This window comes from Ambystoma mexicanum, chromosome 1p (genome assembly GCF_040938575.1).
Source record: "Ambystoma mexicanum isolate Mex_15411 chromosome 1p, UKY_AmexF1_1, whole genome shotgun sequence".
In the NCBI taxonomy this organism is placed as follows: Eukaryota; Metazoa; Chordata; class Amphibia; order Caudata; family Ambystomatidae; genus Ambystoma; species Ambystoma mexicanum.
The window spans coordinates 409,703,334-409,730,680 of NC_090921.1; the positions used below are offsets into that span (position 1 = coordinate 409,703,334).

At 47.4% G+C, this 27,347-nt stretch overlaps 1 protein-coding gene across 2 annotated transcripts in view; it reads left to right on the forward strand.

Moving 5' to 3' along the window:
* Positions 1–27,347, forward strand: part of SIN3B (SIN3 transcription regulator family member B) — a 1,409,802-nt gene that overhangs the window by 239,045 nt on the left and 1,143,410 nt on the right. For both annotated transcript variants that reach the window (XM_069649207.1, XM_069649206.1), the window contains one exon: positions 9,675–9,818. In XM_069649207.1, the coding sequence (XP_069505308.1) occupies positions 9,675–9,818 (144 nt within the window). The remainder of the gene's footprint in view (positions 1–9,674; positions 9,819–27,347) is intronic.

The window sequence follows — 27,347 nt, forward strand, 5'->3', positions numbered from 1 at the left end:
CTCCCTACCCCCCAGGTCAAGCCACCTCCATCACTGCCACCCACCTTCTCAGTCATCCGACCCATGAAGCGCATGTCAGTTGTGGCTCTCACCACCACCGTCTCACCCCTCCCTCCCCCTTTGGCTGACACAGCCCTCTCCATGCTCCACTCTTCTATACCCGATACTCTTGATATCCTTGCCCCTGTCATGAGAATCCGCCTGAAGCCCAAAGCCAAGTGTAACTCCTGGTATGACTCAGATCACGTCACCCTAAAACGCAAGTGCACAGTGGCTGAGCGGAAATGGCGTGCTTTTTTTTCATCCTCTGACAAACTGGCCTGCTGCAAAGGCAATACCGGCTCCCCGTCCTCACCAAGAAGAGAGCTCATATCCAAGCCCGCGTCTCTGCGGCATCTAACAGCTCGGCTGAACTCTTTAAAATCTGCAAGGAACTAGCCTATCCTGCCGCAGTCTCTACCTCTCCTGTACCTTCAAAGGCCCTCTGCACGGCACTGGTTTCTCACTTCATTTAAAAAACGTAGGACATCCTGTCCTCACTCCTCCTATCGCCTCCCTCCCTCCATTCCCTGCTCTTCCTCTCCTTCTGCAGCCACCACCCTCCCTCCTTCTTTGCTTTTCCCCTTTTCTCAACAGACAAGGTTTCTAGACAAGTCCGATCTATGAAAGTCTTGTCGAAACAGGTTCACCACTGTTCCTTCAAAACTATCAAGGACCACATCGACTCCCTGGCACCTGCCCTGGCTAATTTCTGCAATTACTCGTTCGCCACTGGAGTCTTCCCATCCCCCCTAAAGCACTCCCTTGTGCACCCTCTTCTTAAGAAACCCTGTGCCGACCCCTCCTGCCCGGCTAACTATTGCCCTATCTCCATCACTCCCTTCCTGGGCAAGCTCCTGGAGAAACTGCCCATCTCCCAGCTTAATCTCCACACTGAATCTGTTGGTTGTCTTCATGACCATGAGTGTGGCTTCAGAGCTGCCAGAAGCACAGAAACTGCTCTCCTGAACATCCGTGAAGACCTGCTCTCCAACCTTGACTCCAAGACCCTGTGTCCTCATCTTGCTTGATCTCTCTTCTGTCTTTGATACTGTCAGCCATGCCATCCTGCTCAACCGTCTCCGTGATAACCTGGGTATCACTGGTCAGGCTCTGGCGTGGCTGTCCTCTTTGACCGACCCTCCCAAGTCCAACTTGGGTCCTTCCTCTCCGATATCTTTTTCTCTACTTGTGGTGTCCCCTGGGGATCTAACCTCTCCCCCTGGCTGTTCAACCAATACCTGCCACTCCTAGCCCACCGCAAGGCCTTCTGGAGCCTGGGGCCGCATTACCTTCAACTGTCTCTTCCCAAATATCTTCCTTCTCGAGCTCTTCGCTCATCCGCCTCCAACTCCCTCAGGGTCAGTCGCTTCTCCAAGCAACACATTGGTGGTAGATCTCTCTCCACATCAGGGGCATCCCTCTGGAACAGCCTTCCTGCCTCCCTGAAATTTGAGAACCATCTCCGGTTCCGGGAGCACCTCAAAACCTTCCTCTTTGCTTCTGTGTTCTCTCCCCCTCTCCCCTGCTGAATTCCTGGTTGAAACTGCACTGGTTACCTGGCCACCCGTTCTGATCTCGGGCCCAGGCACACCTGCACTGCCTCCCTGGCAACCCCCGCACCTGGGGACTGGTATTCTGAATCCCTACAGTCCCCCCACCAGCACTTATGTTGCTCTTACCTTGCACTTACCACCATCTGGCCGTTCTATTTGTCTTATTTATTCCACTATTCCATGTACTGCACTTTCCCCTCTCCCTTCCCCCACACACTTTTCCCTTTCCCCCTTCCCATGCACCTGCGCGATCTGAATGACAACTGGACAAGTAGTACTGTTGTCTGTCTTCCCTCTGTTCCCCCCCTCCCTTGCCTCGTGAGCCTCGAAACACTTGTGTATAGGCGCGTTATAAATGCCATAGCATATATCTTATTATGGAGCCGTTTTATGAGGATAAAATGGTTGACTGTGTCGAAGGCAGAGGAAAGATCGAGTAAAATGAGTACAGCTGGGGAGTTAGAGTCCAGAGATGCGAGCATTTCTTCACCGATTTTCAGAAGAGCAGTTTCCGTGCCTCTGGATACTCTGAATCCAGACTGATGGTCCTGGAGACCACCAACAAGTTCAGTCTGAGAGGTAAGTTCTGGAAATGCCAGCTACTCCAGCAGTTTCCCAAGGAAGGGGGGGTGATGGAAATAGGGCGGTAGTTGGCTGGACCGGTAGGGTCTGCTGAAGGGTTTTTTCAGGAGGGGGCACACAAGGAAGTTGCTGAGGGAGGATCTGAAAGATCCAGTGGCAAGAGTGGCTGCCGGGATCAGCGAGTTTAGGGGCAACAGAGCCAATGCTGTTCTTGATGGTTCTGGAGGAGCAAGAGGAAACCTGTTTGGAAGAGACTTTCATGGAGCAGACAACTCTGGTGACTTCTTCAGATGTGACAGGAGTGGGAGGAGAGAAAGGAGTGTGAAGCCATAGGTGGCAAGGGAGTGAGGGACAGGTTGGGAGGGAGGATAGCAAAGGTGCTCAGGATGTCCAGAGTTTTACTGGTGAAGTGTGTGGCCAGTGTATTGCAGACGGCCTGGGACAGTGAGGGGAGGAGGAGAGACTACAGAAGGGTTGGCTAGTTACCAGCAGATTTTAAATGGTTCAGCTGTGTTGTTGGATGCACCAGATAACCGTGCCTGGATGTGGGCCCTTTTCTTGGCACGAACTGAGAGACTATATTGCCTTTGGTGCAGGTGGCAGGCCAATTTGTCAGGTGAGCCTGAGGGTTGTTACTTCCGTGTTGCAGCTCTGCACTTGCGTTTCAGGGCTGGAAGTTCAGAGTTGTACCATGCGTTACATTTGGAGGCAGGTTTCTGGCGGATCCTCATGACTGGGGCAAGAATGTCAAGGGTGTTGGTAATGGACAAATGGAGGTTGCTGAGAGCAGAGTTGGTGGTAGTCTGGGAGGGGGTATAACAGAAGTAGGAACCCACTCGGGAAGATTAAGGCAACCCCATTGCCAGCACAGTGTGGTCGTGGAAATTATCTTGATCTCCCTTCTCCGTCGGGGAGAAGGAAGTCAAAACCAGTGACTGAGCTGCCATTGAACCGTGTCTCGGTAAGAGCAAGCATGTTGAGATCAGTGTCTTCAAGGAGGAGGCAGATGTCAGCGGAGTGTTTGTTGGTTGAGCCGGCGTTAAGAGTAGGCAGGTGAAAGAGGTCTCCGCCTGTGAAAGAGTTGAGGTGGAGTACAGGGGTGTGGTACACCAGTCAGAGGAGGAGAGACAGAGAGGGTTGTAGGGCAGATGCAGGTGAAGGAAGGAAGGAAGTTCATGAGGGAGTTAAGGCGGGGCACACAATGGCATACAATTTGAGGTGCAGGATGATCAGAAGCACAACACCGAAGTTTGAAAGTCCAAAACAGGGCACAAAATGCAATGAACAATGGCTCCAACAATCCACCAAAGTGCAACACATTTCCTACCCCCAACTACCCATCTTATGGAGCAGGCCCCAACATATCATCTAAGTTACACAATGCTTAAACCCGCGTGCAGCTGGAGGCAGTTTTCAGCACCATATGCATATAATATAATGCCTATCTCCGAGTGGAGCAGGAGGCCCATTTGAGCGTGGCTGGGCGGCAGAGTCGGGGAGAATTTAAATAAAACACCCTGCCAAGCTCGGGGTGCAGCAAGGAGCATATGGCTTACTTACACAAATAGGCCAGGATGCAAGTCGGTATATGATATTAGGTGATAAGAATGTTTTTTTTTTTACTGGAGTACAGTAATGACTGTGCTCCCCACCCACACCACACTTACCTTATCAGTCGCTGTAGTGGTTTTGCGTTGGGCATCCCAGGCAAACAGGGTGGAGCTGCTCAGTAGGGAGCTCCCCTTTGCCTCTGGCTGCCCTGGGTCCCGCTGTTAAGGAGAGCCAATCACCAGGGAGGGCGTGTGGGTGAGGGGGGGATAGGTGGGGGGGTGGGTGGAGGTGTGAGAAAAGGGTAAAGGCAGGAAACGGATAGAGGCAGGGGTGGAAAATCTGGAAAGAGAAAAAGGTGACAGAGGGAGAGAGAACATTGGCAAAGAGGGAGAGAAGAAAAAACAGTGGCAGAAAGGCAGACGAAAAATGGCTAAAGAGAAAAAGCAGCAAAGAGCATGGATGGAAAGCGCTGCAGGGCGGGGGACCCTCACCTGCACCAAGGACTGAGCAGCAGGACCCGCTTACACTGGCCTGCTGCAGGATAAACACCCTGGTAAGTGAGGATTAGTCTAGGAGAGATGCACTCTGGAGATGTGACTGCACTAAACTCTGAAATAGACTTAAGCTAGAAGTATAGAAATATTGGGTTGTAACTATATTAAGGAGTGTGCCCACAAAGGAAGATTGAAAGTAGGATTCTTCATCATCTGAAACCATGTGATGAACAAACATTGATTTGCATTGTGGATAATATAAAGGGAAAGGCTGGGGAATTGGAAAGGTCAAAGGTTGCCCGAGCAGGCTTGGTCTCCCAAAAAACTAGCAGTAACTCTGGTAATTGAAGGGACCATTAGGTGGGTGCTGTAAACCTCCGAGTCCACATGATTGTGTAGCCCAAAGGTGTAAAGGTAAGAAACTGGGAAATGTTGGGGAGGGTTGGGCCATCCTAATAACTGTTAGTAGGGAAAGAGTAGGAAAGGTGGAGTGACGCGGTGTCCTAAAAAAAGATAAGTGTACGCAGTGTTTATTGATCTTCAGACTGTTTTGACAGTGTCCCTAAGGAATTGCTTTTTCAGTTTCAACTGAAGCAGGGGGTAACCTATCACCCGGTGGCAATGATTGTCCAATTATATTCTTGTAATACCGCTGTGGTGAGATGGGGTCCTGCGGGAGAGACTACGAGGCAGTTCCCAGCCAACAGATGCATGCAGCAAGGCTGTGTTCTTGCCCCGCTTCTGTTTATTCCCTATATTAATTAACTTGTTATGGCCCTGTTGGCCGACTGTCAAGGTGCAAATTTGGACCCCCCAAAATTGGGTCTGGATTCTATTTTAGCACTGCTTTTTGCAGATTAATCTGTTTTGCTGGCCCTTACTCTTTTGGGTATTAAAAGAAGTTTGGCACGTTTTGTTTCTAAATGTGCTGAATTGGGCCCTGTGGTCAACAGGAGCAAAACTGAGGTCATGGTGTTTGGACCAAAGAAGTTTAGGGTCAAAACAATGGGGGCGGCAGTAGAGGGGACACTCTTCGAACTGGTTACCCACTATGATTACCTGGGGTAAGATTTTCTGATAATGGTAGCTGGGCGGGCCAAATTAGTAAATTGCAGTCCATCTTGGAAAAGAATAGTGATGGCCTGAGGAGGTTCTATGGTTCGCATGGTGTACAGGCTGTCTCTCCTGCTCTTGATATCTATATCATCTAGGCCACCTCGACTGTCTTCTATGCAGCCGAGAAATGGGGGTATGTCCACTGCTCTAGTTTGGAAGCGGTCGAGCAAACATTTCTAAATAAGCTCTTTAGATTACCATTCAGTACCCAGAGTGCCCCACTAATGATGGAGTGTGGCTTGGTGCTGGTAGCCTGCCAATTTGTATGGAAACCGGTCCTTTACTGGGTCAGACTATGGAGCTCACCGGAACGTGGCAAATATCGGGAAGCCTTTACTGATTTGTTGAGCTATCCTGGTGGTCACTATCTCGTCTGAGCAATGTAAAGCGTCAATTTGTAGTAGCACATTTGAAAGATCTTTGGGGTAACCCTTTTCTGATGCCTATTGGTTGTAAACAGTGTGAAATGTTATGTTCGGTATAACACACAGGAACATCATGTTTGTGCATTAAATTGAAATCTGGACATGATTACCTCCTTTTGAAACCAATTTTGATGAGAGCACTGTATTTGGATTGCATTCTACCTATGCTCGCACCCTGTTTGTTAAATTTAGGTTGGACACCTTACAGGTGGGAACATTTACGTGGTTGGACAGGGTGTTACCCGTCGGTTTATCCGACATGTGGCTTGTCTATCAGTAATGCACTTTTTGCTATTCTGTGAATGTTATTGTGCCTTAAGGAAAATATATCTAATCCCATTGTTTAAGAGATAACGTGTCGAGAAGCGGTTGAATTATGTCGGACTGCTGCTATCAGTGATATTTATTTTGTTGCCAAATACGTCTATTGTGCCTCATTACGTAGGAAGACCATATCTAATTTTTGACTGGATTTTAAAAGTCCAGAGTCTCTTATGAATGTTTATGTGAATGAAATTGAATTTTGTTTTACTTCCTGTTGTGAATCATGTCACGAATTGAGTGTATGCTGATGGTAAAAAACGCCAAATAAAGCATTTTGACTGACTGCATTTAAATTGGATCAAACCGGAAAAGCAGAAGGCTTGTTCTAAGGGGTGTTCAGTCTTTATAACGAACATTTTATGTGGAATGCACGTATGTTATAACTTAAAACATAGCGAAAATGTTTGTATGCGTGGTTTAGGGTAAATGGTTAAATCTTGTGGTGAAACAGTTGGGGTGGGATTTTAGGTGTGGGACACATTTCGTTATGTTTTGTCGTTCTAAAATGTTCTCTATATGTGCATTCGTTATGCAATTATTCGTTATAAAGACATGTAACCTTTTATAAGGATGGATGTACCTGAGACTGTATCTGTGTAATGTTTCTGCAGTTTAGCAATAAGAAATGGGCAGTGAGCAACTCGTCGCCAATGGGCACATGAAAAGCATGTAGAAGTGTTCTGAGGTTAGAGAAAGGCGATATAGACTGCTACCCACTCTGGGGAGTGAAGAGGGAGGGTTTTTTCACTCATTTGCATGTGGATTTGGTAGTGCTTGTGGAGGGCATAGATGGCAGAGTCTTGGGTAGTAAACGATTAAGCAACGAAAGGGATCCCCCTTTGTTAGGGAGAATTCTCTGTTTAGGCTGAATTTCCTAACCTAGTGAGTCCCCCAGCAGCTTTGCTGGATTTTTTGGGGTTTATTTTTTCTCCTGCCAAGAGTGAGACTCTTTTACCCTCACAATTGGTCATGATTTGAGTGTGGTTCTTTGAATCTAGATGTGTTTAATGGGCTATGGAGTCTCTTACTCCATAGGGCTTCATGTGTTTTTGTGATGTGTGTTACACAGCACCCTCAGTGCAGTGACAAAGGGGTGTCATAGTGACCGCCCAGTATAGACTCCATACCCTGGGACTGACTACTGTCTCCCAGGGCATGTAAAGTCACCATTGACTAGTAAAGTCTTAAATTCTGAACAGAACCAGTACAAACCATCATATTGTGGACGTACTGGCTGGGGCAATTTGATTGCCCCAGGGTCTGTTAGTCGAGGGGGCACGTCTCCGTCCCCCCTGATTTAGTTTTGGCTGGTGGCAGTGGATACTACTTTTTATATTCAACCGCAAATATTTTTCTATGGGATTTCCCATTGTTTTAGACTACTATCTTTATTTAATTATTTACGGTAGCCTCGAACATACCGCCGGTTTATTTAATTAATATTAATTCTCTGGTTGGTGTTTTTTTGCCAAAACTTGATTCTAAAATGGCATTTGTGTTCTCTTCTGTGACTCCAACCCAAGTCGAGCCCTTTGTTCCACTTTTTGGCGGGCTTCTCCACAGAAGCCCTCCAGAGTGGTGCCACTCTGTCTGGGGTACTTAGGAGGGGTGGAGGGAAATTTAGGCACCCTGGACTGAGTTGCCTAGGCAACTCAAGTCGCACTCCATCCTGATTGGCCCAAGTGGTGAGCGGGCCGGCTCACCACTTAGCATGTTTGAGTAACAGCTACGCTGAGTGAATGGGGGTTTGCTGCATAAAAGCAGGGCTTTGGGGACTGGAACTTCAGAAGTCGCCACAGGACCTATGAATCCGACGAGGGAGAAGCTGAGCCGACCTGCCACGACACCACCACCGGTGGAGCCCTGCTGGACCGCATCACCACTTTTCCCAACGACAGAGGAGATCTCCCGCCGGAGAGTCTTCTTCCTTTGACTGGTGGGGATAACCAGTTTCACCGTCTTTTCGCTTTCCCGACGTATCTCGTGGCCGCCTTGCCTGTGCCAAGTACCCCGGCAACCGGGATACCACGTTTTACCGCGAAACAAAGGTACCACCTTTAACAGGAGGACTCCGCGGCTGGTTTCTTCCCTGGTAGTTCAACAACCTTCATCTTTCCTCCAAGTCGAGATCTTCTCTTCCCCCTGGACGACGACGCGACTCGCACCCACTACCAGGAACAACTACAACCGCTGGAGGATCCTGCCCACTTAAGGTACCGTGTCCCGCCTGGCTTCCCTTGCTACCGACTGTACGGGGTAGATTTAGCCCCCGGCTTTCGAACCTGGGTTAGTCTGGGACACCCTGGCTAAACTTTCTTAAAGCCTCTCTAAACCCTTTTTGAACCCTCTGCAAGACTTTCTAAGCATAGTGTAACTGTGTGATCTTGGGCGCATTTGTGCTCTGCTCTCTCTGAGTGGGCCCAGCCTTTGGACTTTGGCTCACCAGTGACTTTTTGCTCTCTGCCTTGCTAACCGTGTTCCTGAATCTTAGAGGTGTGTACCATTTCATATTCTGCCTTTTTCCCCTCCCTTTCTCATAAACTTATTGGAGTGCCATCTAGTTAAGCGCTCACCTCTGTATGAAAATAAGTGGTGTTTACTGTGACTAATCTGATAAGGAAAAAGGGGTGTTTATATTACAATAGTAACTGTGTTTAGACAATTTTACAATAAGAGTGCTGGAGTGTTTCAACTGTGTGTTTTTAAATAAATAATAATATACTTTGATACCAAAGCTCTGGTCAGTGTTTGCTTGTATTATTGTGTCTGAGTGCCTATTGTGTATACTCTGCATACTGCCTAACTCTTCTTGAGGGAAGTCTGACTGCTCAGCCACAGCTACCAGGTAAATCTGGGTGGTGCAGACTGCTACCAAGTGGGTTTACTGCCAACACCTGTAGTCTTAAATCTTTTGCAGTGGTCCCTAAGGGAACTGCACAGGTTTCTGCCTAACACCTTTTGCCCAATTCCATTTATTGTTTTAAAACAATTTAGTGAAACTTTTTTATTGTAAGTGTCCCTGTGTCTTTAGGTAGCCGGGGGCTGAGCAACTATAGAATAAGAGTTAAGATCAATACCATGCATTCTCGTTTGCATAGTCTGTTAATATTTTGTTTTAACGTATGTTGTATTGACTTTTATCATTGTCTTTATTAAGACATGGTAATAGCACCTCCAGAATGATCGAGTTTTTGGAAATGTTTTTACATATTGTATGTTCTTTTTATGGCTCATGCTGAAATAAAAGATGTCAACAGACAATGTAGTTCTCTATTCTACGTGTTTATATTACTGACCTTTTCATGTCCTTATCACATTGCCCCAAGTTAATGTGTAGTCCTATAAACTGATAACAGATGTGCTGATATTCATTCTCTTGCTCTCTACTTCCCGTTTCTTTCCTCTTTTGTTGCGTCCCCCTCTCCTTTGTCCCCCTCCTCATCGTTCCCCACTTTCCTGCCTCGTCCAATCTGTTTTTGTTTCCCCCTCTTTCCATTAACCTCTCCTCCTGTTATCCCCCTCTATTGCTTGAACCATTTACCCATGACTCTTCAATTCCCAACCAACTTTTCTTTTAATATTTTTAGAAAGACCAGCTTAATCCCAAAAGTCGGCCTTTTCGGGGTATGTCGGAGGAAGAGGTCTTTACTGATGTAGCCAATCTCTTCAGGGGGCAGGAAGACCTCCTATCGGAGTTTGGGCAATTTCTTCCAGAGGCAAAAAGATCCTTGGTAAGACTGGAGCTGTTCAAATTTCTTGTATATGTTTTCAGACTGCCAGCTAAACGTCATGTGGAAAGGGGGTAGCTTTCAGTCGAATTGTTTAGCTCTCTGTGAAGCACAAATAAAATGTTACATTTCATTTAATTTTGAAGTATTTGGAGCGAAATAAGAAATGTTATGCATAAGCTACCATCAGAATTATGCAAAGGTCCAGATTGCTTGGTCTCACCAGCCCACGCGTCTAAGCACCAGCAAGGGACTGGGACTTGGCTGGAGGCAATGAGGGTTGTTTCCAAAGGGCAGGTTTTTGGTCTTGAGTGGACTGTGTCTCTTGGTAAAGCTCTTGGCTCCAAACAACAATCGAAGAATGGCTTGCACGGCTCTTTTCATCCCAAATTCAAGCTGGTGGCTGCCCAAGTGGCAAAGGTTTGCACCATTCAAACTGCCAAAGTTTGTCCAATCCTAGACAGTCACTTGCCCCATATCTGCCATGCAACAGATGTTCACACTCTGAAAAGCAGATTGGGACAGGACAATCCAAAGACCCACATCCAGCCAGGATGCACACACTGCCGCTTTCCCCAGGAAACTTGCGAAGGCAGGTGGAAGGCCAAAGGGCAAAATGGCCAAAGGACAGGAACATGAGTGGCATGACCATTTTGAGTATATGGTACTCAAACACAGTAGCAAACTCCCCACTGCAACCAGCTTGTCTTGGACACATCGTTAAATGTACCAAGTGTTACAAAGAAAAAGGGATACATTGTATCTTTGTGATCCAGTAAAACAAAAGAATCTCGCAAAGGGGGCAGTGTTCCCTTGGTAGCAATACGGGCTGACCAGTGCCTCCAAAAGTCATGACCTAAGCAAGGAAACTAAAGCAAAAGAATTTACCAACCTCCAAAAGTCAGGGTTTAAGTCATGGCAAAAAGAAAATCTTTTGTAGCGGGTGGGTCCCGACTTCTAAGTGTCAGCAGGTTGAAATATCACTGAAAGACCTAGAGATGGCCTACATTTTAGGTTTTGCTAATTACATTTGGCACATACATGCATCTACATCAGGGTGCAAAATATCAGGTCTTAAAGTTCCAGCCACATACGTCACTTGCCCACATTTGAAAAGAATGGGCGGTGAACATCTAACCTAAACTTCAGCAATAGCTTACAATTTTGTTTTGTTTCAATCTTTTAACGTATACACCTTGCAATTATCGCTTACAATACACATTCATTATATGTTACAAAGCTGAAGAGAATGAAAAAAAGCCAAACAATTATTTCTTTCACACATTAAATTAGCAGATTTGATTGTTTTTACAAGTTTAAAACCACTGCATTTTTCTACCCTATTAAAAACCCATTGCCCAAATTTTAAGGCTGGAATTGATAAAGGGGTATTCTAAAATTCTATACCAAAGATTAATAAAAGCAGATGGGGTTGAATTGTGTAAAAAAACATAGCAAGTGTCATTTAGAAAGGAGCATGTTGTAAGTGTTTCAATCTCAGGAGGATAGCACAGGGACAATGCGCTCACCTTGGAAGCAAGACGCAAAGCAGCACAAGTTCGATTCCACGGGTTAGCGCATGGAAACCTCTGGGTATTAAGTGCGTTATAAATAACCAATTGCTTGCTAATTCGCTAGTAATTTGTCGAATTCTCTGATTTTCCATTGTAGGCCTAAGATTAAGCCTTGAGCGAAATAAGGTTGCTCGTTCTTTCCTATTAGGGAATTTCTTTAGTTATGGAAGAATAATGTTGAAAGGTTTCTCTATAGTGGTAGTATATGCATAGACTTTGTAGGATTTTCATAAATAAATCTATAGTCTAAATCCAATCCAACCTCCATAGCTTTTTCTTCACAAGAGTAGGATTCTGGCAGAGCTATGCAGGGTGGTTGGGGGGTGAGGGGGAGAAGGGGGGAGTGCTGCGAGTCAAGTTTTACCAGGATTTCCATGGAAGTGGCCACCAACTTGTCTAGAAACTGGCAAGAGGATTTAGTCATGCAAAATAATGATTCTGGCTGTGGCAGTGTAATTTTTACAAATATCGAAAGGTGTTTCCATGTAATCCAGTCTTCCAGAGAAAGTAAACCCAGTTCGAAACGCATTGTGGAGTTCCCTTAGGTAAATGTAGGGTTGTTTTCCAAATACATACTACGATCTTTGACCATGGGATGGATGACCGTCTAGATTAGTCTCCGTAGGTAATACAGGGCACTACTTTGCCTTTATAATATTTTGTTTGAAGTGTAGAATATTCCCATACTTAAAATCAATTTTTCGAAGCGGGGATGAGTAAACTATGATTTTGGATAAGTAGTCTTTCAAGGTCCTTTTTGCGCTGCAATTGTAACACCTAGCTAATTTGTAATCATTTAGAAACCATGAGCATTTCATTGTACTTCTCGTTTTGGATTACAGAGTGATTATTTTAGTTTAAAACACATTTAGTTCAAAATGTAGGTCTGCTAAGAAAGTGGACAACACATTCAAAGATCTCTGCAGTCCAAGGGCAGTTAAGTCCAGAAGAACAATCTCGTCCGTGTAAATGAGATGCTGAATATGGACATGCTCAATCCACGGGGGAATAAGAGACGGTCTGTGCTAGCCTGGTGCCCAAGTTTGATATATAGATGGTAGAGAGTTGACGGCAGTACACAACACTCGCATAATCCCAGAAAGTATGGCACAGGGTCGGATAGTTCACCACCCAAGTTTAACCGACTTTGTACCTGGATGTCAGTATGTAGGTGTCTGATGATATTGCTCAGTGACCTGAGGCAGCCAAGTCTGATTTTTCTCAAAACTTCTCTGTTCACCTTATCAAAGGCTCTGGTCGGGTCTGTAAAGGCCAGATACATGGGGGAACATGTCTTTTTAGCCTTTTTTTGAGAATGGATAAAATGAAGGTGCTCAGAGAGGGTTCCCATGCCTTTCCCAAAACCAGATTGATTCTGATCTCTACTCTTCGACCCATTAATTCATAGATCCAGGTTTTTTAATACGAGTGCCAAGGTTTTACTGGAAGTATCCAGGAGAGCGATGGGACAATAGTTGGAAGGGCACACTCTTATCCCCTTCTTTTTTTTTTTTAAAGATGGGAACAAGGACGGTGGTCTTCTGCGATTTGGGCGTGTATTGATGTTGAAGTATGTCCATAAAACAAGAGAACTGCCCTTAAGATTGCCTATTGCTAGCCCATCCAGGCCAGGAGCATGTGATGGGTTGTCTCTTTGACCAGCAAGATATTTAAGAAATTATTCAAAGTTCAAGTCCTTAAAGGAAGTAGGACTGCCATTTCAGTTAATTTTTAATGATCTCCAGAAATTGCTATCTTAAGTACATAAAAGCCGAAACATATGTTCTGCAACTCATTGCTAAGGCAGACTTCTATGTGCGTTTAACAAATGTCTGTGTGTTTGTAAACTGCTTTTGCAGTTTTTATTGATCTTGCCTTTTTGAACTTTCTAAGAATTTTCAAATCTGCCTTTTAAGAGTGTATTTTTGATCCTGACCCCTTGGTTGCTGCAATGCACTGCAGCTAGTGTGGTGTGCTGGAGGAAGGAGTCGGACAAGGGGATATTGTGATATTTCTTCTGTATTAACTAATAAGGAAAAAAGGCACAAATCTCCCTATTCAAAACGGTGTTCTCTTCCTAAGGAAAACTCGGGTGCTAGTCGTAAGGGTGTTTATCCAAATGAAAGTCCTATTCTCTGTCCAAAACTACCACACTCTAGCCCTACTCCTATACACACAAACATTAAGCACACCAGGATAATTACTCCCTTCTCCTCGTCCACTGGTTAGACTTATTGACAATTTGTTTGGCAACTGTTGTCCTAGTTCATGAATCAACAAAGATGAACTGGGATGCCAGGATAATGACTCCCTTCTCCTGGTTCATTTGGCTTTTGGGGACAATGTTGATTAATGATTCTTATTAGAATGTGCACTTCTCTCCATGCTCCGTTATTAGTTAATTTAAAAGTCCCCCAATCTTCTACTTTCTGTGGTTTCAATCACTTTTGGGTGTACTTTGTAATAATTTCTGAGATGAGATACATTATTCCCAAGGCTTACTTTACTTTGCTTACTGTTACAATAAGTATTGCAAATAGGGATACTACTCCAGAGTCTTTGGTTATCTTCGCCAGTATTACTGAGACTAGGGCCATCACTCCCGACGACTTTAGTAGGCTTTGCAACAATTACTGAGGCGACGGAGATCTCTCCCCATGCGTATTCAATTTTGCTTTCTCTTAACAGGTACTGCAACAAGCAGATCACTCCCATGTTTTAGTCCATCTTGGTTATTTTTAAAACCATTACTGAGTTGAGGGAGACCCCTCCTTAAGCTTTCTTCTCATTGTATTTACCAAAATTACTGGGACGATAGAGATCACTCCCAATGTCTTGATTAGGTTTGCAGGAATTTCTTGGAGGACGGAGATCACTCCTGATGCTTTGATCAGCTTTACAACAACTACTGAGATGAGTGAGATCACTCCTGGTGCTTTGATCAGCTTTACAACAATTACTGACATGAGGATGATCTCTGCAAATGCATTCATTATTCTCCCCCAAACCCCTACTGCATCGACCGTGCATCCAGTTACCTTTTTCTTTCTGGGACCACATCGCTGGTTCTTCCTGCTACGTTCGGGCCTCTCTTGCTTTTGCCATTTGGTGCCACTCTTTCCTTACTTCTGTCGCCCCGCTTTGGTTCTGGAAGTGCCTCTGGTTCACTGTATCTTCATTGTTGAGGTGCCAACCGGTCCACCTCGCTGAGGTCACACCACCATTAGCCAGATCTTCTCTTCTGAATTGGTCGGGCCTTGCTTGAATGGATTTCTAAACTCTGCTTTGGTGAACAGAGATTTAGGAGGCCACCCTTGTTATTGAAACATGGAACACTTCTGTGAAGTTAGCCAGGACAATTCAAGGTAGCTTGGAGAGCAGTCCAGGCTAAATTCCTTGTTTCCTGCTCCTAGTTTCCTCCCCACTTTCCTGACTCCTTGGGTCCCCCCACCCACCTGTGAGGCAAAACACCTTGGGATCATCTTTGACCCCTCTCTTTCTCTCCACACATCACTGACCTTGCCAAGAAGTCCAACTTTCAGCTGCACTTCCTCAGAGGCATTCTACCTTTCCTCGCCTTCCCCCAGAAGCTCAATGTCTCCAGAGCCCTGGTTCTTTCTAGGGTGGACTACTGCAACATCCTCTTTCTCTATCTGCTTCGTTCCGGCCTTCGCTCCCTTAAATAATCCAGAATAGGACTGCAAGCCTTCTCCTTGGCCTCAAGCCCAGACTGCATCTCTCCAGCCCTAAAAACTCTACAATGGCTTCCGCTGACCGCAAGGATCAGATTCAAGACCATTTACATAATCCAGAAGTCTGGGACCTCTCTACATCCAGCTTTCCCTCCCTAAATACCTCCCGAGTAGTCCTTCGGTCCTCTGGCTCCAACTCTCTGCAGGTCAAATGTTTCAAATGGATTGTGTCCTCCCACATATTCCTCATCTTAGATCTAAGATATCTTGTCTCCCAGCGTTGCTGCTTCTGAAAAGAAATTTCACCAGAGGGCACTGTGCTCGAAGCCGCGGAGTCATAGCCCCTCGAGGGCTGCCGTCAATCGGCCTCCGCAGCATAAAGGGATCGAGCCGCACCCGTTAGCCCAGTTCTGTTTTTCCGAGCACTGCTTTGTGTCACAAAATAGCGCATCAGTTTCTTTCGACGAAATGTCTTTAACTCCATCCACACCCAAGACATGTTTTAAAAAAATGTCAAAAGTGTGGAAAAAAGATGTTGATTACCGACCCCCATCATAATTGCTTTTGGTGTTTGGGCCCTGACCATCGGGTTGACGAATATGGTTCCTGTCAGGCTCTGTCCAACAAGGCTCTTAAGGAACGGAAAGGTAAGCTGGCGGTGGGGGAGGAATCTTATAAGTCTTCCAAAAGACAAAGATTCGGGAGACTGGAAAGTCTCGACACGAGTCGAGGAGATCGAGGTCTAAGAGTCGGTCAAGGAAATCCTCCTCTTCTTCGTCCAAAAAATCTAAAAAGCAACGGCATAGATTTCCTTCTTCCTCTCCCTCCTCGTCTGACAGAAGGGTCGTATCCTACCCTTCCAACACGATTCCCCCCCAAAAATGGGAGGCCTTCAGGACTTCGATGCTAAAAGATTTCAAGAATGCGGCCCAGACCCCCTCGAAAAAGCTTTGTGAAGATCATGCCTCTGCCCACTCCAAGAGTGACAGAGGGAGATCAAAGACCAGGCACGCTAGATCTGACAAAAAGGTCTAGGGTGTCTTTGGGGGGAAAGCTCTCCGACACCTCATGAAAAAAAGAGTGAAAACCACCGGTGCATAAATAGGGGGGGGGTCACGGCTGAGAAAATGGCGTCCACGTCTAAATCTAATATCGACTCGACGTAGCCTTCGACGTCGAGGCCGCCACCGAAGATGGCTTTGACACCTTCCGCGACGGAGTCGAAGCCTCCCTCGGCACCGTTGAAGCCAGCGTCTATATCATCGACTCCTTTGTCGAGGCATTCTTTAATTCCGATACCAAAATCGATGCCTTTGTCAAAGCCTAGATCAGTGCCACCCTATTCACCACAGAAGATCTTCCATCCACATACCAGGCAAGACATTTTTATATCTATGTCCTCTATTTACCAGGAACAATCCTCTGAAGAGGATGTTACTTCAGCTGGGGTTAGATTTGGAACTAAAGAGGTTCCTGAGGAGTTGATGGACCCAAACTCTAAGATGGCTGATCTTTATGATTGCCTCCAAACTGCCAGTGGCCTGGATACTGCCCCCTGAAGTAAAGTTTGGGAAGCCAGACCCTGCAAACTCTGGGTATAGAAACCTAATGGGAAGAGTCATTGACTTCATGGGATGGAAAACCGCTTCCCCAAGGTTTGACTAGGACGATATGACAGACATCCTTAATGAGGGACCTCAAAGGGACCCTGTCCTCCCTTTCCATAGGGCATTGCAAAAAAGGGTAATGGCAACTTGGGATACCCCAGACTCTGGGCCTGCAGTAAATAAAAAGTGTATAGGGAAGTACAGACCATCCTCATCAAATCCTGAGTACCTGTCAAAGCATCCCTCGCCAGAAAGCTTGGTGGTACAAGCTGCAACCTCCACTAGACAGTCAGCTTACCCTTCGATAGCACCTGATAGGGATGAGAAAAAAGTTGATGCTTGGGCCTGGAAAGTCTTCTCTTCGGGCAGCATGGCCCTTTAAATCTACAAATGTAACTTGCACTCTGGCAAGGTTTACATACACCCTGTGCCACTGTATGACATCAGCGTCTGTAACGCTCACCTGGCTCCCACGGAGGCGCTGACCTGGTCTGGATTGCTGTGACCTCTTCAAGCGTGATGCGCAGGATTCGAAACACCGACTGAACTGGACCCCCAAATCTGGCTTGTCTGGCCCGTAGAAAAATCTTTCTGTAGGTGGAGAAAGGGGATTAACTGTCTGCAGAGTATTGTGATTGCTTCCCACCTCCCCTTTGCTCTTCTCTGACCACCTCCGAAATCCCCAATGGAGGCTCACCTTAATGTTTGAATGGATGAGCTCTCCATCCTGCTTCTGGTGCAGGGGCGCGTATTTGACCAGCTACTTCACTGGTTTCGGAAGGCGAAATGCCGTAAGTATGCAGTTTAAAAAGTTCCAGAGTAGAGTCTTCTCTTTGTTTGCTTTTCTTAACCTGCGATCTGTCCTTATTTTCAGGTGCAGAGTGGAAGTGGTGCTTCGAGGGATATTGCCGGAGATAAACTCAGGTGAGTTCGTGATAAAATGATCCCTTTAAATGTCTTTGAATCCCTCTAGTAATGTCTTTCTTTTTTCCCCTTAGGGGCCGGGGTGCGGTACCAGGCCAAGAAGTGGCGCCGACCCAAAATGAGTGGTTCCGTCAAATATGGCCAGGTAAGTCTTGTGAGGGAAAATCAGGCTTTCCTCATTTGTTCCTCCTGCTCACCTTTTGTCTCTTCTTCTCCCCTGCAGGTGCAGAGATGTGGCGGAATGCCCAGAAGGTCGCGGTGGATAATGAAGAGCCCACGAGGCAGGTGAGTGATGCGCGGCGCTGCAACAAGTAGCGCGATGCTTTTAAAGAATGTCTATCTTCAGGATCGCTGGCGTGATGGTTCTAGACACAGGTAGGAAGTTAGATTAAGTTCTTGGTTTTCACCTTTTCTCTTCACTTCCTTCCTTTCAGGTATCCCAAGATCGAGGCGGGAGTGGCTGGAGGCAAGATGCAGGAGCAGGCACGGTGAGCGTTCAGCTGCTAGATGCAGAGCAACGCGAAGCACGTGTGGCAGTCCGGGCGTGGTTTAAATAGCCTTGGAAGAAGTTCCAGGTAAGTATTCTTCCACGGTCCCCACCCAAGTAAAATAGTTCCTTTGATTAAATAGTCCCTCCTAAGCCTCATTTGGCTTGAGGCTTCATGCAGCATGGTCTGCGTCAGGTAAGTGCACCAAACACCCTCTTTTATGAGCCAGGACTGATGTCCAACATGAGCCTGGCGCCAAAGGCGCCAGGACAAAGTCCAAAGAGCCCCTATTAGGGGCCGCTGGGCTTTTACCCGAAGGCATGATGCCTGCTCCCGGGGGTGCTGGGCCTGTCCTGGTGCTCCGGGGGTAGGCATCATGACAGCGACTGAACACATCCCGGATGGCGAGGAACGGGATGGTTTCCTAGCAATAGTAAGAGATGGAAAGGAGGCTATGGAGGAATGCCTCCAGTCAGGAATGGACACTGCTGATAATGTAAGCAGGTCTATGGCATCTAGCACGGTCCTATGCAGATTTGTCTGACTGAGGAAATCTGGTTTTGCACCAGACGTGAAATCAGGATTCCTCAATATGCCCTTTGACGGCTTGAGGCTGTTCGGCAGGAAGGCGGACGAGAGTTTGGAGAAGCTGCAGACCTCTAAAGCGGCAGCTAAATCACTCAGCGACGCTATTAGGCAGCCTCAGCAACACGCCTAAGCAGGGTCATTTTCCTGGAGGAGCTGTCGCTTTCGTTTCTACTCCTCTTTTGGAAGAGGGAGGGGACAGGCCAGTCAGAGGCCAACAGAGAAAACCCGCTCATGGTGGAAGAGGGAAAGGTGCTAGATCAGCCCCAGCAGCAGCTTCTACAGCCTCAGCCACTGCTGCAGCCGCTGAAAAGCCACTCTGAGGTCTTGACCCACAAGACCCCGGGGGGAGGCAGGATCACTTGGTATCTGAACGAATGGCGGGGCATTACGTCAGTTGCCTGGGCACTAGAGATGGTGACCCATGGTTACTGCCTTCCTTTTCGACAAATACCTCAAGATCATCCACCGGGAACCAATTCTCTCAAAATATCAGACCCGTTCCTCGTGCATGAGATTTTAGTCCTGCTAGAGAAAGATGCAATAGAACATGTACCTGTAGTGGAGAGGAACAAGGGTTGGTACTCCCCTTGTTCCAAGAAGGACAGAGGATTGAGACCCATCTTGGATTTAAGAAATTTGAACAAATTCCTCTGGAAGGACAAGTTCAAGATGGTGACCCTTTCTCAGATCCTTCAGGCTCTTCAACTTCAGGAATGGCGGGTTTCATTGGATCTTCAGGATGCTTACTTTCATGTGCCAATCCATCTCGAGCACAGAAAGTACCTGAGGTTCGTGGTTGGCGGTTCTCACTATCGGTTTTGAGTCCTCCATTTGGGCTGACCTCTGCCCCAAGGATTTTCACAAAGCTGATGGCTATGGTGGCAGCGAGTCTTAGGCGGGGGTGGGGGTTTGCCTAATTCATGTTTAGCCTTACCTGAACTACTGGTTAATCAGAGGGAGTTCACGAGCCCGGGAACATCTGACCATGACCTGCCACTTCTTACAGACTGGGCTTCTCCCTCAATTACAAGAAGTCACAAATGATTCCACGCCAAAGACTACAATTCATCGAGCAGTCCTGGATACCTCCTCGGGCAAAGCCTCACCTTGCGAGGTGAGAGCTTACCACATTCTGCAGATGGTAACAAGGTTTTAAAATGCCCAACAGCTGCTGGCCATTGATTTTCTTAGGTTGCTTGGCCTCATGGCATCCTGCATTTTTCTGGTGCCAGAGGCCAGGTTGAGAATGAGATCCCTTCAATGGGCCCTCAGGACTCAGTGGTCCCAATTTTCGGGGCATATGTCAGATCTTCTGCAAGTCCCGGCCAGAGTGTCTCAAGATCTTCTATGGTGGACTTGCAAGGTAAATATCCTCAAGGAAGAGTCTTTTTGGCAACCTTGGCTGGAGATAACAGTAGTGACGGACACCTCACTCACGAAGTGGGAGCTCATACCAACGATCTGACAATCAGCGGTCGTTGGTCTCCATCGGAGTCCAAACTACACATCAACCTTTTGGAGCTGAGGGCAATCAGACTAGCGCTGAAGGCCTTTCTGCCCTCTGTATGGGGAAAGAATGTCCTGATAATGACGGACAACACAGTGGCCAGGTACTAACTGAACAAGAGAGGAGGCGTAGGGTCACTACCACTGTGCAAAGAGGCAATGCAGCTCTGGTTCTGGGCAATGCAAGAAAGAATCTGTCACCTAGCCGCAGAGCTAGATCTTCTTCCTCAAGTGATCTGTTCGCGACCAGTGTCAACAGGAAGTGCGAACTGTACTGCTCGAGTGAATTTCCTCCGATAGGAGCTCTAGGGGAGGCGTTCGTGGTGGACTGGAAATTTCCACTCCTATATACGTTTTTTCCAGTCCCCGTGATTCCTCATGTAATCAGGAGGTTGAGAAAGTTCAGGAAATCCATGATCCTAATTGCTCCGGGTTGGGCCAGGATGACATGGTACCCGGACCTTCTGGATATGTCCATCTGCCCTCCAATATGTCTTCCACAAAGAGAGGATCTTCCCTCCCAAGAGGAAGGTCGGGTTCTCCATCAAGAGGTCAAGACACTCAGCCTGCACGCATGGTTTCTGAGAGGCTGTGAGATATAAGGATTGGGACCTCTGGATGACGTAATGGAGATGTTGCTTTCGGCCAGAAGGCCAGCAACAAAATCCTTGTACCAGTGTTGTTCGAACAAGTTCAGTAACTGGTTAAAGGATAAGAATGTGGATCCATTCTTGTAATGCTCCTACAGTACTTTCTTTCCTTTTACACTTGGGCAATTTGGGGCGCTAAGTTGGTACGATAAAAGGATATTTAGCAGCGCAATATATATTTAAGTGCTCCTCTGAAGAGGTTTCTTATTTTAAAATGCCTTTAGTTACCCAGTTTCTAAAAGGACTAACAAATGTGTACCTCCAACACATTTTCAGGTACCCATCTGGGATTTCATTTTAGTTTTAGAATTTCTCATGTGTGCCCCCTTTGAGCCTTTACATTCTTGCCCGTTAAGGCTCCTCACTTTAAAAACAATTTTGCTAGTGGCTATAACATCAGCCCGCAGGGTGAGTGAGTTACAGGTGCTCTTGTAAGCCTCCTCATAGCATTTTCCTTAAGAACAAGGCCATTGTAAAGGTCAAACCGTAATTCTTACCTAAAATAGTCTCTGATTTCCACCTGTCACAGAAAATTACCTTACCCTCTTTTTACCCTCCTCCACACGCAAGTAAAGAGGAGAGATTACACAGGCTGGACCCAAAAAGGGCTCTCAGTTTCTATATTTCAAGACTAGTGAATTTCCAACAAAGTGACCAATTGCTTGTTGGATATACTGGACACAAATTGGTCCTTGGAGTGTCTAATCGAACTCTATCCAGATGGATAATTTTGGCAATTTCGGAGTGCTACAAATTGGCTGCAAAGGAACCTCTGGATGGGCTGAGGGCCCATTCAACCAGGGGCATGGCAATTTCCATGGCTCTTCAGAGGGGTGTTCCAGTGCAGGATATGTGTGCGGTGGCCACCTGGTCGTCAATGCATACTTTCGTAAAACATTACTGCTTGGACTCTTATCAAGGAGGCCTCTTTGCAAAAGCCATCCCTCATTCAGTCCATGATTCAAATCTCTGGTACTCCCTCCTCCAAATTCGTACTGCTTTGGGAGCCTATCTAAGATGAGGAATTCGTGCGAGGACACAATCCATTCAAAGAACAAGTTACTTATCAATTGTAACGTTCTTTCGACTAGATGTTCCTCCCACGTATTCCCCAAACCTCCATACAGTTTACGCCAGTTGCACTCGAACTTCCTTAAGAGCCGAAGGACTTTGAAAGCCTGATCAACTGATGCGACCATAAGCACTGTAAAAACAGAACTGAGCTAACGGGCGCGGCTCAAACCCGTTATACAGCGGAGTCCATCGACGGGGGCCTTCGAGGGACTACAACGCCGCGGCTTCGAGCACAGCGCACTCCGGTGACATTTTTTTTCCAAAGCAGCAAAACTGGGAGACAAGATATCGAAGATCTAAGATGAGGCATATGTGGGAGGAACATCCAGTCGAAAGAATGTTACAGTTGGTAAGTAAATTGTTCTTATCCAAGTAGGGACTGGGAGGTATATCCCTTTCCTCAGCTTGCTCCTCCCTCTGGAACAGCCTCCCTGCCCCCTCAGACTTGAGCTGGATCTTGTTAAGTTCCGTAAACTTCTCAAGACTTTCCCTTACTCTTCTTCCTTCACTCTCTCCCTCCCGTGCTAACTCTTCCAGTCTGCTCGGAACACAATCTCTGAGCATCCTAATCTCGGAACACAAACACCTGCCTAATGCCATTCGCCTCCACGCTACGAGCAACATTGCTATGACTTATACCTCTTGGAACCTACCCTATACCTACCCTTCGCATTTTCGCATTTGTATGTGGGCTAGGTCGCATGCTCATATGCAACGTTTAGTCGGTACCTGCCACGCATAGCATACCAACCCTACTGCATCTGCAGCACCACTATGTCTAATCACCTGATGTACCTGTAACAATCACCGTCCAATCCAATTACATTGCTGCATGAAATGTATGCATTTTCGCACCCAGTGTGTGTATTACCCATACGTATGCGCCATAAAATACATGTTACTTCATCAATGCTCATTCTGAAATGCTTCAGTTGCGCTACCAAATGTTAATTGCTATACACTACAAATGCTGCACTGTCACTGTTTTGCTCCCAAGTGCCCTTATGTTTAGTTTTTAACTTGTGCCAATAACTGTCTGTTTGATGACTTTACCTAGCTGCCCTAATTTGCATGATCGGTCCACCTACCTGGTATGTAATATTTCTAGATATCCAACACGGCTTATAAACCGACTTTCCTGCAATGCTTAACTTGTGCACTTCTAATGTTGAAATACATATACTTGTGCATGGTTAACTTGTGCATTCTTAATCTTGAATCGCAAAACTATCACTTAAAGTTCCCTAATGTTCTAAATGCCCACTTGCTAACTGATAATTATCATATACTGCTGCATATTAAACTAGGATAAGCCTGTTAGTTATACCCCTGAACTATCTCATATCCACCTGTATCCTCCCTGCTCTCAGGGCTGCCTTAGTGCTCACAATGATTCTTCATGTCTCAGCTGCCATCTCTGAAAAGGAGAAGCTTGATACTTGTTTTGCCTATTAATGTCCAACTCTCTCTCTAGTATAGTCGGTATATTACTAGTTACTCACCGTACTGACTAAAGGTACTCTTGGTCCATAGTCCCCTTTCCTCCATGCTGTATGGGCGTCCCTCGCGAGGGACAGGAGACCGAACCTTTTTTACCAGAAAAAATCTTCTTCCCCTTTAAATTTAGAGGCGCGCATCCCTGGGAGCATGTGCACGCCTGACTCCACCCACCAGCGCCACTCCTCAGTCCCCATTGACGCGTCGACAATATGCAATATTGCCTAATGACACCAGTATTATATTAGGGTCGAAGATGGTGGGACGTCTAGAGGAAAGGGGACTATGGGCTAAGAGTAAATTAGTCACTACGGTGTAGTAATTCCTGTCCCCTTTCCTCCATACTGTATGGGCGATTACAACTGAATGTAGCCCCAGGGTGGAGAGGAGACCCTCCTTAAACAAACAGGTTTCTCCGAACCGCCTGCCCGAAAGCCGCATCTGTTCTAGAGGCAACGGCCAGACAGTGCATGCAAAAAGCCGAGGGGGTGGCCTAGGTGGCCGCCCTACTGATGACCTGACACAGCACATGGCCTTGGAAGGCAATAGCCGCGCTCTTGGCCCTGATTGCATGGGAATGCAGATTGGCCGGAAACAGCCTATGCTGCCCCTCATAGGCCTCCTTGATGGCTGTGACCATCCACCTCGAGATGAAGGCCTTGGAAGCCTGGTAACCTGGTCTTGCCCCTCCCAAGGTTACGAAAAGTGCATCCGACTTGCGGAAATCCTTGATCCTGTCCAAGTAACAGGTCTGACATCGAGGTGATGCAGGACTCTGAGGCTCATCCTTGGGATCGGAGAAGAAAGTAGGTAGAACAATCTCCTTGTTAAGGTGGAAGGAGGATGGGACCTTGGGTTGGAAAGCAGGGTGCGTCCGGATGACCACCTCTGAACCTGCGAGCTGAGGCCCACGAGCAGAGCTGTCTTTATGGTAACCACTGATGTCAGCGGATGCCATTGGCTCGAATGGTTTGTGGGCCAATGCGCCCAATGCCGCATTGAGGTCCATGACTGGGTGAGGCCTCTTTATGGGCGGATAGTCTGTGGAGGCCCGCCAGCTGCCGCTTTACCACAGTGTTAGAGGAGGAAAAAAGACCCTCCTCTGAATTCCTGTTGGCCCCTATGGCTGCCGGGTAGGTGCAGCGTGTTTCGACTTGCACTCTTGAGTATGTGATGTGTGCCGAAAAGGAGAGCCCATCATCCAAAGAGCATTTGAGCAGGTCGATCTCCTTAGAGCTGGCCCAATGACGGAATCTAGACCATTTGCTCTTGTATTGGCTCCTGGTAGCTTTGCTTCTGGCGCCCTAAATGATGTCCAGGTTAGCTGCGACAGGTTCAAGTGTTTCAGAGTGACTTGCTCGGGAACCACGCTGTGAGGGCTAGTTTGTGAGGCACCGGGTGGAGAACCCTGCCCCCCTGCTGTATCAGGAACTGAGCTGGGCCCAGCGGTAAGTGAAGGGGAGGCCTGTCCGATGGGCTGAGCAGCTCGGAGAACCATGGTCTCGCCAGCCACCAGTGAGCTAACAGAATAACGCTCGGGTGACACGATTGCTTTATCCTGAAGATCACCCTGTGGACCAGGAGGGTGGACGGGAAGGTGTATGCCCTCATGTAATTCCACTGTAGGTGGAATGAATCACCCAGGGAGATGGGGCCTTGCCAGTGACAGTAGGCGAACTGCTGGCATTTCTTGTTGTGGGAAACAGGTCCACTTAGGGATGCCCCCATCTGAGGAAGATTTCCTCCAGTACCAGGTTGTTCAATTGCCACTCGTAATTGTCCACCCCCAGTCTGCTGAGTCTGTCCACCTCCAGGTTGGGCTTCCCCCTGGAGGTGGACCGCGATGAGGTAGATGTTGTTCTCCAAAACCCATTTCCAAATGCTGATAGCGAGGTTGCACAGTGGAGGGGATCTGGTACTCTCCCACCCCCTGCTTGTTGACAAAGTACATGCTGGTGGAGTTGTCTGTCTGGATAAGTACTGTCTTGCCCTCTGAGAGGGAGGCAGGCTTTTAGGGCCAGCCATATGGCCTTCAACTCTAGCCAGTTGATGTGGGACTCCTGACCTGCTGGGTCCAGACTCCATTGACACTGGTTGTCCAGAGTGGCCCCCCAACCTTCCAGGGAGGAGTCTGTCGTGACAGTGACCTGAGGGAGAGGCTGCCGGAAGGGCTTGCCCCGCCATAGGTTGATGTCTGACAACCCCCAATGGAGGTTCGGACGGAGAGACGTGGGAATGTCCACAGGCTCCGATTGTGAGCCCCTCTCCTGATTCCAGGAAACTGCAAAGTGCAGCTGAAGTTTCCTCATCCTGAGTCTCGTGTTGGGACAGCCAGAAGGACTGCCGCCATAATGCCCAGTGGGTGTTGGTACCACCAGGCCAAGGTCACAGTCCTGGAGAGGAAGTGAGTCGTAGCTCTCTTGATGGCCATGATCTTGTCCTCTGAAGGAAACATCCTGTCGGAGCCAGTGTCCCAGATGAGGCCCAAGAAGGTCTGCTTCTGCGTGGGTTGCAGCTGAGACTTCTTGAGATTGATGGTAAACCCCAGGTCGTGGAGTGTGTTCATAAGTTCGGAAGAGGTGTGAAGAACCGCCTCTGGAGATGAGGCGCGGACGAGCCAGTCGTCCAAGTATGGGTAGATGTGGTGGCCCTGGGGCCCCGAGGAGAGCTGTCACCGCATTCATCAGTCTGGTGAATGCCCAGAGGGCTGAGTTGAGGCCGAATCGTAGAACCGTGTACTGGAAATGGCAGCCCATGATCCTGAAGCGGAGACAGGACCAATGTGGTTGCCAAATCGGGACGTGTAGGTACGAGTCCTTCAGATCCACGGAGCACATCCAGTCTCCCCTGTTCAGTGTCTCTGCAATGAGGGCTGGCGTAACCATCTTGAATTTTTGTAGAGGTAGGGAAAGGTTGAGAGTGGAAAGGTCCAACACAACTCTCAGGGCCAGCCTGCTTCTTCTATATGTTATGTCATTTTGCATTTATATAGCGCCTTATGTACCATTGTTATGATCTCAAGGCACTGGTAGGTTGAACGCCCTCGGGAACCGAAGTTCGAGTCAATAGAGAGTGTCATAAGGTGCGTGAGCGCACCGGGTATGTGTGCAGCGGTGTAGCATTCATGTGATAGCTTCTTCTTAGCGGTAGGTTTGGTGGTTGGGAGATCAGGAGTATGTGTTTGTTCTGGCAGTTGTTATCCAGACCGGCTCTGGCTGCGTTAGGCCTGAGGAGAACGCCTAGGCTGGAGGGTGTGTAACCAGCTGTGTTTAGATAGGATGATGGGGAGTATGAGGCAAGTGATGGTATGAGAACAGCTATACCGAATGGCATCATAGTATTGCTGTGTTCTAGTTGAGTGGTGGTGTAAAGAGGAGAGTAAGCATGGAGATGTGATAAGGTGGTTTATCTCGAGATCAAGCACACTCCAGTAGTTCTGTGCACTTCAGCTGTTAAATGCACTCCGACCGATCCATGCACTCCAGCCATTCTGTGCACTCCAGCCATTCTGTGCACTGCAGCCATTCTATGTACTGCGGTTCCATGCTCTTGAATCATTTTTGTATGTATCCACTCCGTGACCTCTGTCCGTTCCGTGCATTGCATCCGTTGTATGTACTCGCTTAGTTCTAAGCAAACAAAGTTCACCCATTCCACAGTCTTCACCCGTTTCACCTACACGCTTCTTCCGTTCCACCCGGTTCACCTGTTCCATCCACTTTACCGGGTCCACCCACATCCCCGGTTCTACCCATTTCACTCTTTCCATCTACACGTACTTCGCCCGTTCCATCCGTCCACGTACTTCACCGGTAGGGAGAATTCTCTGTTAAGGCTAATTTTCCAAACCTAGGGAGTCCCCTAGCAGCTTAGTTGGATTTTTGGGGTTTATTTTTTTCTCCTGCTAAGAATGAGACTCTTTTTCTCCCACT